The sequence below is a fragment of the Lepidothrix coronata genome, unplaced genomic scaffold (assembly GCF_001604755.1).
Source record: "Lepidothrix coronata isolate B3197 unplaced genomic scaffold, Lepidothrix_coronata-1.0 Scaffold110, whole genome shotgun sequence".
NCBI lineage: Eukaryota > Metazoa > Chordata > Aves > Passeriformes > Pipridae > Lepidothrix > Lepidothrix coronata.
In genome coordinates, this window is record NW_016690290.1 from 2882368 (window position 1) to 2896315 (window position 13948).

Consider the following 13948-nt stretch of genomic DNA (forward strand, 5'->3'; position numbering starts at 1 on the left):
CAGCAGAGCTGGTCACCTCTGCAGGAAAGGAGGGCTGTGTCCCATTTGCTTTCCTGATTCTCAAAACTCAAACCACATGCAGCTCCCTGTGCTGCCGTAGCCAAAATCTTGCAGCAGCCACACAGGAGCAGCCAGGTTGGATCAGCACCAAGAGCAGGCAGGGAGAGCAGCGAGAGCTGAGGACACACAGTGCACAGCCAGGCCCAGACAGACCTGAGAGCAGAGCTGACAGCAGGGCTGGTTAGCCCAGGCTTGTTTTGGGCAGGGAGGTGCCTCGGGGCTGTGCCCATGGCCCCTGGTTGCTCCCATCCAGCCGGCTCAGCCTGGCTGTGCTGTTTGCCCCGAGGCAGCCCCGGGATCATGTGGGGTGATTTTCTGGTTGGCATCTCACATCCTCCAGCCCTTGAATGCCAAAAGTTTCCCTGGCCCTTGGCAGTGGCGTCGGCCCAGCCCTGACATCCCAGGGCACTGCAGAGCGCCAGCAGGGCTGGAATGTTCCACAACATCCCCATCCCACAAAATCCTACCAGGATGGAGCCACCCCTGTAACAAGGCAGCTGCCTGGGGATCCATGTGCAGTATTTTCACTCCACACAGTGAAAGAGATGGGGCAACAACACAAGCTCCAACGAGGGAAAGTTTGATGGGACTTCAGGGGAAAAAGGGTGTGTCACCTCAGGGTGGCACCATCTGGGGACAGAGCCTCAGCAAGGTGCTGGTGGCCACCCTGTCCTTTGAAGATTCTCCTAATTCAAGCTGTGGCACTGCCCCTCTGCTGAGCAGCAGATGCACCCTCCAGCAATCCCTTCTAAAATAATCCCTTCTAAAACAATCCCTTCTTAAATTTTCCTTTGCTTCATGCAGCAGGATGCCTGCAAAGGTCTGCACAGGTCCCTGTGTGGCACCTGAAGGTAAGGAGGCAGCGAGCTCTCCTCTGTGATGGCATCTGCCCAGCCCTGTCCTGCACATGCTCCACTCCATGTCCACCACTGTGTCCCAGCACCCAGCCTTGTGAAACCCACGGCTCACCCCCTGCCTGCACTGTGCCAGTGCTGCAGGTCTTTGCTGCCCATCACCACTCCTCAGGCCCTGCTGGGCCTACTGGAAGCTGCACAAACACTGAGAGATGGAAATGATGATTTATTAGAGTATCTCCTGCCCCAACACAACAAAGGCTTCTCCAGACATCCCACCAGATCGCCTTGCCAGCTCAGCCCTTCCCCAGGCAGAAAGCACTGAAGCTCTGTGCCTCTTCCTTGTCCCAAGCTGTCCCCAGCCTGCTGAGCCTGCAGGTGCTCAGGATGAGCCATGACCACGGTCCAGGCTCAGGAGAAAAACCGTGGCAAGGAACACCACAGGAAGCAGCAGGGGAGAGCTCCTACCAGTATCTAGAAGCAGGAAAAAATGGGAAAATACAAGGTGATGGCATGGATCCAGAGAAGAGAGCTGATCTGTGAGAAGTCAAGCAGCACAGAGACAACTGTTCTCCAGACCACTGAGCAAGGAGTATATTAGGTCATCTCCCTCCCTTTTCTGTGGACAAGACACAGCACTGGAGGGTGAGCAAAGGATGCCAGTTGAACATTGGACACTGTACCAGCACCTGCATGGGCCCAGGGTCTGGAACATGCCTTCCTCTCCTTCCCTCCTAAAGTGATGTCCATTCCTGCACAGCAAGGAAGGATATTCATGCAGAGCAGCACAGCACAGCGGCCCCACTGGCTCAGGAGTCCAGCTTGATGAAAACCTTGGGCCTCGAGAAAATTTTGATTGCCTCTTCTATCTGGGAGAGCTTCCTCTCCAGCTCTACCCGCCTGTTCTGCATTTTGAGGGAGTCTCCACGCATTGGCAGCAGAACCAATTCCTTTATCAGCTGCTCCTGGCCTGTAAAAAGAGAAAAAAGACAAGTAGTGTAAGTTGAAGAACAAATAAATCCATCCTTTTCCTGACGCTATGACCCCATCCCCAGCCATGAGAATGATGGCAGCACTGGAACATGGACCTAGAATCCTTCTATTCAAAGCTCAGCTGGATGAGGACCTGAAGGACCTGCTCCAGCTTTGAAGAACCAAGGATTGGACTAGAGACCTCTGAGGGTCCATTCCAACTAAAATCTTTCCAACATTTTAGGAGTAATAGTAACCCTAACATCAGGTCCACTGGACAAGCCTGCTCCAGAGAGCCACTCTTGCAACCTGCAGGTCCCACCAAGCTGCAGGAGACTGACTGCTCTTTCCACACACACAGCTCACATCCTACCTACACACGCTTTATTCCAGGCAACCCTTCAAGTGGCAGGAATCTGTGGCCCACAACTCTCTTCCCCCCAAGCAATCCTGGTTAGGATTGCTTGTTTTTCTCAGTTGGAATGCCCATTTTTTTCCCCTCTTACTCTGCTTCAGGTTGCCGAGGGTCTCCAGCCGCTGGTCCTCCGGCATCATGGTGTGACCAGGCGGCGTGTCGGGATCTGGCAGGTTCCGCAGCCGCTCCTCCATCTGTTTGCGCCACAGCTCCTTCCTCTCCAGCAGGCTGCAAGGCAAAGGAGAGCAGGTGTTGGCACATCTGGCAGGAGGGGCAGCCCAGGGACACCAGCAGAGAGCAGGAATCATGACCTTCAAACCCCGCTACACTTCATGTCACTGCCTGAGGACCAAAGGGATCCACATGCTGGCACACGCCCTCGCTGTGGAGGATACGGGGGGGTTTAGCCCACACGTGAGCAAACACACTCCACGTGCACCAAAGGGCTGCTGGAAGAGACACACTCAGGCCAACACATGCTCCTTGGAGACAAGGGATGCTGCTGCTTGTTTCTGGCTCACCGAGTCCTCACAAAACTGTCTGTGGGCCAGTGGCAGAATGAAGTCGGACAGAGCAGCTCATAGCCATGCATAGAGGATGCACAGCTGAAGGACTGACACCGTGGTCAGTCCCAGGACAGGGGCACCCAGGCACAGCCTTCCACACAGAACCCTCAAATGCACAGCACTAGTTGGATGTTCCTCAGACTCCAGGTCCAAGGCAGGGTGAACACTTGCGAGGCAGAGTGAGCTCTCTGCCCCTCCAAAACCAGACCTTTTAATGCCGAAGCTGCGTCACGTGGAGCAAAGCTCACGAAGGGACAGGAGCACACAGAGCACCCCCACGTCAGCTTCACTGTACAGTGGCAAGCAAGGGAGGAGGAGACAAAACTCCTGAGCCCAGTTGCACTGGCCATGTGATGTTTGTTAAGTCAGGAAGGCAGGAGGGACAGTGTTTATTCCCCAGGCCACAGTAAATGGCGCTGCTGCACACAGTGAGTGTGCCTCTGTCCCCAGCCCCTCTCTATGCAGAGGCTGGGGGATGCAGTGAAGGCTGTTACAGGGGGGTCATACATACTATTGGGGGACATGGCCCTTCTGCTTGGTGTTGTATTCCTCCTGCTCCCGGTGCTTCTGTTCCAGCAGCTCGGCCAGTGCCTGCAGGGACTGGGAGCGGCGCAGTGGGGCCCGCTTGGCATTGCAGGCATTGTGCTTGATGAAGTCGATGCCCCTGCCCTCCACCTGGATCTGGAAGAAGAGAGAGCGAGGGATCAAGGGCCCTCTGGGCACACACACACAACCAGGAAACCACTGGGATGCATGGGTGCCAGAAATCCCTGGTATGGATGCAATTAGTGTGCCACTCACCTTGGTTTCAGCACCCTGTGCTTCTGGAGGCTCTGTGTCTGCTCTTTCGGCTCTGACAGGCCTTGGGGAGAGCAGTCTGCAGGGCTTGATCCCAGAGCCACAGCGAGAATATGCTCTCAGGAATTTCACAGCCTCAGGATTTGGAGGTGGGGAGGTCTCCTGGGGAAGGCAAGGAAAGATCCACTATTGGAGGGAGACTGGAGCAAAGAAAAACCCATCCAACCAACTTTGGGTCATCAACCATGAGCTCAGCCACAGGTTTCCAGCAGGCACACGGCAGCACACGCTTTCTGCCATGACTTGGCAGAAGTTCTTGGGGGAAGGCAATCAGTAGTCAGCCAGCAAAGGCCAACAAAGCAACAAATCCAGCCCTGGAAACAGAACTTTGTAAAGAATTGCTAAGAGAGGAAAATCTGCAGAAACGTGCATTTGGATCAAATGCATGTGCAGCACTGAGTGGAGAATCCCTCTTTACTGACTAACCTGGTAGGCACAAAAGGAGAGTAACACCAGATAACCCAAAGGATACCTACTGGAGTGAGGGACAAGCTAAATCCATGGACATTCCACACTGACAGTGATAATGGTTCCTCAAAACCCAGCAATCTTGCTGTGAAGGACAAATGGCAGCGTGGGGTAAATGTGCTGAAAGGCAGGAGACACAAAGGAGAGACACATCTCCCCTGTTGGCAACACCAGACACCTTGAACTCCCAGAAGTCATCCCACTTCCACAGATCCAGAGGAGGGCTGACCTGCCACGGGAAGCTTTAATGAAGTGGCACAGGTAGGCATGAAGCTGACTGCTGAGGTGCTGTTCTCAAGTGCTGCTCTGCTCAGCATCTCAAATCTGTGGTTATATCACTCTAGACAGAAAAAAGAGTGGAGATTGAAGGACTCTGGTGGAATTGCACCAGAGGGGCATCTTCAAAGGCCGTGGTTAACACTGGCACAAGGTGACACTACTTCATGTCTAGCAGGTGGTCTGGGACTATCTCAGAGACAACCTTTTTGCAAACAAACCCTGAAAATTGAAAGCTGACACTGTTGCGAGGGGGTGACCTTGTGATAAATGCAACCAGGGCACTGCTCTGCTCTTGGAAGAGACAGGAACTATACAGGGCAGCCCCCAGATTTTTACACGTACCCAAAGTCTCAGCAGCAATCTCAGCTGAACTGCAGCCCCTTGGGGCAGATTCCTTCTTGCCTGGCCCATTTAGCTGGGCAGAGCTCCAGACTGATGGTGGGATCAGTCAGTCACATCAGCGGTTTTGGTGCAAGGAGCAGGGTATGTGATGTTCCTCAGCACTGCTCCAAATATGATCAGTCTTGTTTCAACAGGAGCCAGAAGACCTGGATCTCTCCAGTAAGTTAATGAGAAGTGCCTTTCCTTAGCAGGGCTGGCTCAAAGTCGAGTAAGGCTGTGGTTTTATGAGCATGCTAGCAGAGCACAGCACGCTCCCTGGGAGCACTGGGACTGCCAGAGCCTTTCCAAGGCAGCTGCTACAGTCAACAGCCTCAGGGACAGATGAGAGAAAAGAAACTCTGCATTAGTCCTCAAGATCTAACAGAATCAACTTAAACTCTGAGCAGCAGCAGCTTCACAGAGGACGGAGATCCTTCAAAGGGAACACCTCAGCTCCAGGAGAGCCACAGCAACAGTTAAAGCTAAGTGAGTCAGCGCCAGGGGTGCCTGTCAGCCCTCTGGAGGAATCCACAGAGCACAAGTAACTCACCACGCAGAAACTGCCTGCACAGAGACCACCCCCTCCCCCCAAAACAAAGGAAGGAATGATCTCAATCTTCCTCAGATTCGTCAAACAAGCGTAGGCTCCCGTTCCTGAAGCACACGTGGGTTTGCTCCCCTGTGTGGAGGGGTCACCGACATCAGAGAGGTTGGTGGCACACCGGGAAGAAGGGACAGAGCATTTGGGACCACTGGTTTGGGAATGATCTTGCCAATTTTTGCAGTTGCTGTCGATGCACATCATTTTAGCGTCAAAAGTTGGCCACAGATGAAAGGAAAGCAATGCAGAGATAAGGAGGAACTTGAAGACTCCAACTCAGCAAGGGAGTACTGGGGGAAGGCTTGTGCAGGAGCTCAGGCTCAGCTTGCACTCACCATCTGCACAAGCTCCCTGTGTCACTGGGAGCATTCCTAGGCAGGGAATACGGCTGGGAGAGGGAACCACCTGGAACCACCACACTGGTGTGATGAGATTTCCCTCTTCTCTGCCTCCCCTGCCTGGGGGGCTGCTTGGCCAGACAGGACGGGGATTATTATTATTGCAGCACTCACTCTCTGGACCCAGACCACACACTCTCACTCTGCTGCCATGTCTGCCCCTTGTGCTTCAGCACCGAGGTGCCCCCACACCCTGTTGGTTCTGTGACTCCCCAGTCTCCATCATCCCACTGTCCCTCATGGCTGAACCACATCCCAAGCCAGGAGAGTTCAAGAGCTCTGTAGGTACCAACCTGCAGTTTGGCCTTCACCTTTGACTCCACGTTTTCATATTTCTGGGATTTCCACAGAGCTTTCACAGGCTTGGGCTGGCTGTGCTCTTGGGCTCGCTCCTTCTCTTTGCACCTCTTCTGAATCTCCTTTATCCGCCTCACATTTTCCTTCTCATAGTCCTTGGGCTCTTTCCCTGCACAGCAAGGGCAGACACACCTTCACCTCCCAGACACTGCCAAGGGATGCAGGCTCTTGGAGCACTGGCACCAGAGCCCACAGCTCTGTCTCCAGAGGTGGTCCAACAGCCCACAGAACCAGCAAGTTCTGCCCTCTCCTGCAGACTAGACCATCTCTGCATCCCTCCCACGCTAGGTGCACACCCCCGGACTGATTCTTCTGCCAGAGGATCCCACAGTGCTCAGATGAGCATCAGCGCAGGTCTGTGCACACTGCTGGTGTTCACAGCCTCCCTTGTTCTCAGTGCCCCACTTCTCCCAGTTTGGACTGTGCCAACTGTGCCAGGATCCTCCCAAGAGCAAGGCCAACTCCCATCCCATGGAATCAGCATCCCACGGTGATGAAGTAGGGAGGGCTGGCTAATGGCAACTTCAGAACTGTAAACTTGCACTGTTCCTGGTTTCAGGGTCAGCCATTGTCCCACGTTCAAGTGGACATCACCGAGGTAATGGATTGTGGAGGGTTTTTTTGTTTTGAATAAAAAATGATCCTTCCTTGGGCTTCCCAGGACAGGGAAGATCTCAGCTGACACAACCAGACCCTCGTCCACTTCCCTCCTGCATGGGCACAGCAGTTGTGGCAGTCACCAGCTGGCATCCACCATGCTGACCCTAGGCTGGGGGCAATGCCAGCACATGAAACAAACCAAATGACACCCAGGGCTCAGCCTTATCTCCTTCCTGGACCTCTGAATGTACTCTGGGTGACATCCCTGGAGAGGGAAACATCTTCCGCAAAGATGTTCTCAGTATCTACCTACAGACACTTCCCAAATCCTGCCTGGCTTCACCAGCAAGGAATTTGCCCTGTTAAACATCTCTATACATGAAGGTTTCATTTGATCCATATATATTAGTTTGACTAAAGTCCCTCTTCCAGTTCTAGACCTGGTCCAGACTGGAGCCATGGAAGCCATAACAGCACCTATCCAGCACAGGTGACACCACTGCCAGGCCAAATGCAGCAGATCCAAGGAATCCACACAATTCCCTGATGCTCCATCCCTGGCCCAAAAGGCAACTCAGGCCAGCAGTGACTCGGCTGTACTTACTCTTGACCGGCAATCCCCCACCAAGGGAGATCCCCTCGAGCTGCAGCAAGAGGCCGAGTGTCCCCTTCCGCCCCTTCTCCAGGAAGTCCTTCCCACTGGGGCGAATGCGAGGGCTTGGCTGGGCCTGGCGGGCACTGCCCAAAGCAGAGTATGGGTTGGGAACTGGGTCCAGGGGGCCAGAGGTCAAATGCAGCTTCTGAGCATTTCCTTCCAGCCTCCCTTGAGCTACAGAGAAAGAAAAAGGAGACCCTTCTCAGGAAATGATCATCTCATAGTTTTCTTCACTCACAGTCCACAAACAATGCTGAAGACCCCCTCTCCACCTCTACTTTCCCATTTTTCAACCAGCTGTACAGATCCCCTTTAGGATCACCATCCATGAGGCAGCAGAAGCACCTGCACTGGTGTGAATGGAGACTGTCGAGGACACCAAAGGATAAGGACATCAAACATGCAAGCTGTTGTGCCAAAGCACAAACCCACACATCTGTAGCAAGCACCAAGGACTCACCTGAGAAGGGGCGTTTGTAATACTCTGGAAAAAGCGTAGGGTCTGGAGGAATGGGGCCAGAAATCCTGGATGGCCCCTCACACATCCTGCCACACGTTGCCCTGCCTCTGCCACAGAAACCAACCAGCACTGAGAACAGAAATGAACAGGGCTCACTGAGCCACTGAAAACCTACATTAAATATAAATATAAATATAAATATAAATATAAATATAAATATAAATATAAATATAAATATAAATATACATATAAATATAAATATAAATATAAATATAAATATACATATAAATACAAATGAGGGGAACTTCTGACCTTTGTTAGAGAGCTCACCCCCAGCTACAGAGATGACCTGCAAGTAGGAAACCACCCTGAAGTGGACCTCATGCAGGTGAAACAAGGGGTCCAGCAGCACCATCCCTACTGTGGGTCTAATCAGCATTTTTACCAGCACTGAACCTGAAATGTCCGTGGTTGCTGCAATATCAGTACCTTCAAAACAGAAAATCCTTCCTGGCTCTGTTCTCCCATACAGAAACATTTAATGCAAACACACAAAGAGCTGAGCTGCTCTCAGATCAGCTCCCTGTGTGTCTTCAGTAAACAGGAAACACAAGGTAGCTGGCCATGATCTGACAGGTTTTGGCCTGAGATTTGAATTATCTTGCACCTTGGGCTCCCTCTAAATGGCTCCTGTGGTTCAAACACAGCCTGCCCAGAGGAAGCTGAAGCCCCTGCTCCACCAGGCTGCATCCTCCCTGAGAACACACCTGTGTTGTCACCACCCCTGAGCAGGCTGGGAATGAACCTTAAAAGGAACCAAGATAAAACACTTCACTGCAGGATCATGCAGGGGCAGACACTGGGTTTATCGGGAAGAACCCAGCTGGTTTCTCAGGTCTCCCCAAGGGGAGAACAGTCACCTGCTTAGAAAAAAATATCTCTAATTTCCAAAGTACTTTTCAGTGCAGCACAGATCTGCTAGTCCCTGCCCTGGCTCACACTGATCCCTGTTCTATTTCCCCTTCCCATGATAGCAGGAGAAAAGACCCTTCCAGCAGAAAGGGGCAGGAGCTGTGCTGCTCACCAAGACCCCCTGGACAGCATTTTTGTGCCTACAAGAAACCCAAGGGACTTGCTCCCTGCTCAGAACATGAGGATTCAGGATGCCACCCCAGCAGGCACAGGCTGCTGGTGAGCTCTCAGCAGGTGCCACAAGAGCCTCACTGCCTCATCAGAGTCACACCGTGATTTTGACAGGCGCCAGGGCCACGTGGCTGGAGTCACTGCTGTGAGAGCTGGGGCTACAACCTGCATGCCCTGACTCCCGAGGCATCATTCAAAGGTTTCTGAGACAACCCTCCGGGAAGAACCCCTTTCAGGATCCTCGGCATGCTGGCACTGACGGGACGCAGCATCTGCAGTTTAATTTATAAACCAATAAACGATCAGTACAAGGCTGAGTGAGTCTGAGTCATAGCAACTAATGCACTGCAGTCTTCCTTGGTAAATCACCCCTGTTGACATGAGACCCATTAGCAAAACGCTGTTATTCATCTCCTGGACACAGCAGCAGAGGCAATGTAAGCAGTGCTGACTACTGCACACCAGCTTTGCATGTGCAGCCTGTACCCAGCTGCTCTGGGAAAGCTATTTCTGAAAAGCAGGCACAGACTCTCAGCCGGAGATAAAAGGACGCTGGCTTGGTATTATTTAATCTCCTTGATAATGGATCCAACTAAGCCAGAACAGGCTCTCTCATTCTAGAAAAAAAAAAAAAAACGGGAAAAAAAAAGCATTCACCATGAGATCACTCCAGAACAGCTACTGGCCTTGAAATGCACATCTGATCTTGATCTGAACTCGTGTTCCAACCCAGTAATTTACACGCAAAATGACAGGCTGAAATCAAGACCTGTAACAGAGCAGACAATTATTGCTGGGGGTTGAAGGAGGAAAGGCAAGTTGATGGGAGGCGGGGGATGGAAGGCTCGTTTTATACCTTCACATCCCAAATGCACCCTGCCCTGCTGCAGGGAATTTGCAAATGACACCTACTCCCTGATTTGCAAGTCACATCACCTCTGGATTGGGATCTTGCAAGATCAGACAACCTCATTACAACAGTAAGCATCTTGCCCATCTAGGTACCTATAGCGAATGCCCTATGTGGGACACTGGCCCCCAGTACCAGTCTCCCAGCCCTGGGAAGCAGCTGCCAAACCTCAGTTACCAAACACTGGTACAGAATTCCCAAGATGCTGCTCTGCTCCTGCTGACCTGCTTGGGGGACACGAGTGAGAGAACCTCGTGGCTCACTTCTGCCAAGCGGGGATGTGTGGAGCTCCTCTGCTGCCATTCCTGCCTGCTTGGTCTGCAGCACCAACAGTCCTGTACTGAGCCAATTCCACCCACTACTCCTCTATCAAACAAGTAATTTCTTTTGCTGGGTTCGTTCTCTACCTGTGTAACCTCCTATCCAAAAGCAGTCTGGCTTTTCCCTGCACATGAGGATCAGAGAAGCACTGGATCAGGTGCCAGGGAAACACAGCAGGAGCATGTGCTTGTGAGCACAGAGGAGAGGTAAGAGGGAACAGAGTCAGCCCTCAGGGGCTGACCTGATCACTGTCTGCACCCAGGACAGCATCTTCTCTTATCACCATGTTAGAAACCTAAACATCAACAATACAGTACCTGACCAGCTCCCACCAGAAAAACACCATTTAGTGCACTCACAGGCTGTGAGATGCAGGCAGACTGCAAAACAGGCTGGTTAAGTCCAGGTACACAGATACATTTGTGCAGCTCCTCTCTGTTCTTACCCCCTGCCAGCCTGTACACTCACAGGGAAGCAGCCACAGGGCTGCCCCAGCCCTGTTCCCTGCCCTGCACAGGAGGCACAGGGTAACCCAACAACTTTAGCATTGCTCACTCACCCTGGCTGAGCCTGGAGGGCTGCTCACTTCTCCCCCAGGACCACAGTTTAATGCTGGCCTAGGAGTCAAGCAGTGCAGGCTCCAGCTCTCTCTCTCCCAGAGCGTCCCTGTAAGTTTAGTAACCATTAACTTGACTCTTTGTGCCCTTTGCTGCAGCTGACCAAGCAGTAAAAATGCTACTTATCCCCTTGGCAAACTGAGACCTTTCAGAGCCTGTAAGAACCACAGCTTCCTTTTGTTGCTTTTTTTTGGCATCAAAGTAAACTACAAAACATGGGAACAGACAAGGCTTGGGCAGATGTATTTCACACCCTTAGACCCACTGCATCTGACTTCGAAGCATTCCCTCTTCTTCACAGACGACATTTATGCTGTTCCTGTGTCCCTGGCCAGGAAGCTGCTACCACACACAGAGCTGACACCAGCCCAGCTTCGTGCCTTCACGAGCCAATCTCTGCAAAAAGCATGGGAAAAATCATCCCACGGCTGCGATAAGCTGTGATAAGCAGAACAAGTCATCTGCAGCAAATCAAAGGGCTAATCTCCATGCAGCTGGTCTTGCATGCTTGATTCCTTCCTCAACAGTTTTAGCTGAAATGGAAAGTCACATCAGGATAACTTCCACGCCTGAGGGCTGCACCAAAACAGGGCAGAACCTGGATCTGCAACCATTCCTCCTGCAGAATCAGAGGTCAGGAAATGAGGTCCATGTGGTGTAGACCTACCCAAGTGGTGTCAGTCCCTGCCTAAGCTTGCTGACTGCAATGAGAGAGGTTAATATTCTCCTTTTAACACTATTCCCCATGCTGTTTCCCCCAGGTCTCACTAGCTCTTCCCCACCTGCCAGTCTCAAAGACCCATATTCTCTTTTGTCTCTCTGAAAACAGAGGGGCAGGTACAGCCGAGTGCGACACCGGCGTTTGCATGCTGAACATGTTTCCTGGGAGCTGGCGAGGTATCCACCGACAGCACTTTAGGAACAAAGCCAGCCTGGACAGTCTGCCCAGGGAGTCAGACGTGTGAACTGCAGCATCTGGAGCAGGAGGTGAACGAGGGACGTGCTCGGCGGTGGAAGGCGGGCAGAGACTGATGTGGGTATCGCAGGGCTGCAGCCCAGTCCTCTCCCCGAGGAGCAAGGGCAGATGACGACACCGCGGCCCCACCTCGACGCGTGGGATTCCTCCCCGACGCGGGGACGAGCCCCGGGCTGCGAGTACGGGACCCGACGTGCAGCACAGCAGCGGGTCGGGCGATGGAGCCTGGAGCTGGTGCCGCAGCCCAGACCCCTCCGGCCGGGCCGGCTCGGGACCAGCACCAACCCGTGCCGAGAGCCGGGACCCGCTGAGCAACACGGGACACTCCTGGGGACCCTTCCTGGCCCCCGGGGAGAGGGGCCGGGGGGCGCTGCCAGCAGCGCAGCCCCGGGGTGCCGAGAGCGGCCGGGGCTTCCCCCGCCTCTCCCCGCGGGCGCTGCCCCTGCCCCAGCTCCGGCTCCAGCTCCAGCCCTCCCCGGCCTCCGCCGCTCCCGAGCCCCGGCGGGCGGCCCCGGGAGCGCCCTGAGCGTCGTCCCCCCCCCACGAGAGGACTCACCGAGGGAGGCCGCGGAGAAGCGCTCCCGGCCGGGCCGGGCAGGGCTGGGCCCGCCCGCCGGCACCGAGGGCCCGGCCCGGCCCCGCCGCTCCCCGGCAACGGCCGCTTCCGCCGGGATGGGCGGGCCCGGCCCCGCCGCTGCGCCCGGTCGGCCGCAGGACACCGCAGGGGCCGGGCAGGGCACTGACCCCCTGAGCCGGCCCCGGGCTCTAATGCACAACAGCCGCGTTGGACAAACAGGGATGGCACGGGGAAATCCGGGATTCGCGGCCGGGATTCGCCTCATCCAAAGGAGCGCTCCCGTGGCCACCGTGCCGCTCCGCCCGTGCAGGGCAGCTGGAGGATGGAGCCAGCCCAGGAGAAGCCCCTTTCAGCCCTCCGCACAATTCTGCGGTCGTGTCTCTCGCTCACCCAGGAGTCTTGGCACCGTGTTTCCTTCACTGGGATCATCCGGAGATGTTTTGTGCTTCCTTCTTCTCCTATAGGAACCGTAATTAAGATTTTTTTGCCCAATGCAAACATACTGACAAAGGCACAGAGGAAGGTTCTCAGTTCAAGGAAGACAACTTCATAACAGACCCAAAACTGGCATGAAATCAGCCAGAGCTGTGCTATCTGAATGAAGGTGGTGACTTCCAGGTGAGCTTGGGCGACATCTCACCCATTTTACATAGCACACAGACACCACAGACATTAGATGCTCAGAGCTATGGCAGGAACAGCAGACCTCTATCCCTTAAAGGATGGTTGGAAGAGATGCAGCTTTTGCTTCCCCACCTGCTACAGCTGGGAACAGTGAATAGAATCATAGAAACAAACCATCACAGAATATCCTGTGTTGGAAGGGACCCACAAGGATCATCGAGTACAACTCCAGGCCCTGCACAGGACACCACAAGAATCCCATGTGCCCCTCAGAGCATTGTCCAAATGCTTCTTGAACTCTGTCAGTTTTGGTGCTGTGACCACTTCCCTGGGCAGCCTGTTCCACTGCTCAACCACCCTCTGGCTGAAAAACCTTTTCCTAATATCCAACCTAACCCTTCACTTTTTTCTCCCAGCTCACAGCAGGGGTGAGATTGCACAGAGCACAGGAGCAGCCAAGCTCCTACACTTTAAAACAGCACATCAGTAGACCTGTTTCTGTCAGAGTTTTACTGTGTGGAGAGTAAATACCCTAGGGTAAATACCTGATTTACACACTGAGCAAAGACAGCAGTCCCATCAATACTGCAAGGATTTTGCTTCTTACTTGGGGTCTTCCAGCAACTTACTACAGTAAGTCAGGCAGAATAAAGATCCCGTTTTTTTAACAGAAATTGATGTGGTTAGTCCAAGATAGGCAAGAGGATCTCCAAAACCAGCTACTCAACAGCTGTGGTTTCAGGGAAACAGCAAGGAGGGGAGAAATAAATTACTTACTTTCCCTTGGTAATAAATGGACAACACTTGCTAGGACAGCACAGAGCTGTATTGCCAGATATCACACAGCTGCTTCTAC

General features: G+C 53.4%; 1 protein-coding gene across 7 annotated transcripts; it reads right to left on the reverse strand.

Annotated features, from left to right (window-relative positions):
• Nucleotides 1–1120: 1120 nt before the first annotated feature.
• Nucleotides 1121–12527, reverse strand: ENKD1 (enkurin domain containing 1). 7 transcript variants are annotated; one of them, XM_017824278.1, is made up of 10 exons: nucleotides 12448–12527; nucleotides 9725–9836; nucleotides 8237–8273; nucleotides 7925–8053; nucleotides 7414–7638; nucleotides 6146–6318; nucleotides 3669–3827; nucleotides 3379–3548; nucleotides 2393–2529; nucleotides 1121–1884 (listed from the first exon to the last, which is right to left on the reverse strand). In XM_017824278.1, the coding sequence occupies exons 2-10, from the start codon at nucleotides 9725–9727 to the stop codon at nucleotides 1724–1726; spliced, it is 1194 nt and encodes a 397-aa protein (XP_017679767.1). In that variant the 5' UTR covers nucleotides 9728–9836; nucleotides 12448–12527; the 3' UTR covers nucleotides 1121–1723. The 7 variants fall into 7 exon arrangements, with proteins under 7 accessions (XP_017679767.1, XP_017679771.1, XP_017679769.1 ...); XM_017824282.1 differs by lacking the exon at nucleotides 8237–8273 and having other exon boundaries at nucleotides 7925–8031; XM_017824280.1 differs by lacking the exon at nucleotides 8237–8273.
• Nucleotides 12528–13948: the final 1421 nt, after the last annotated feature.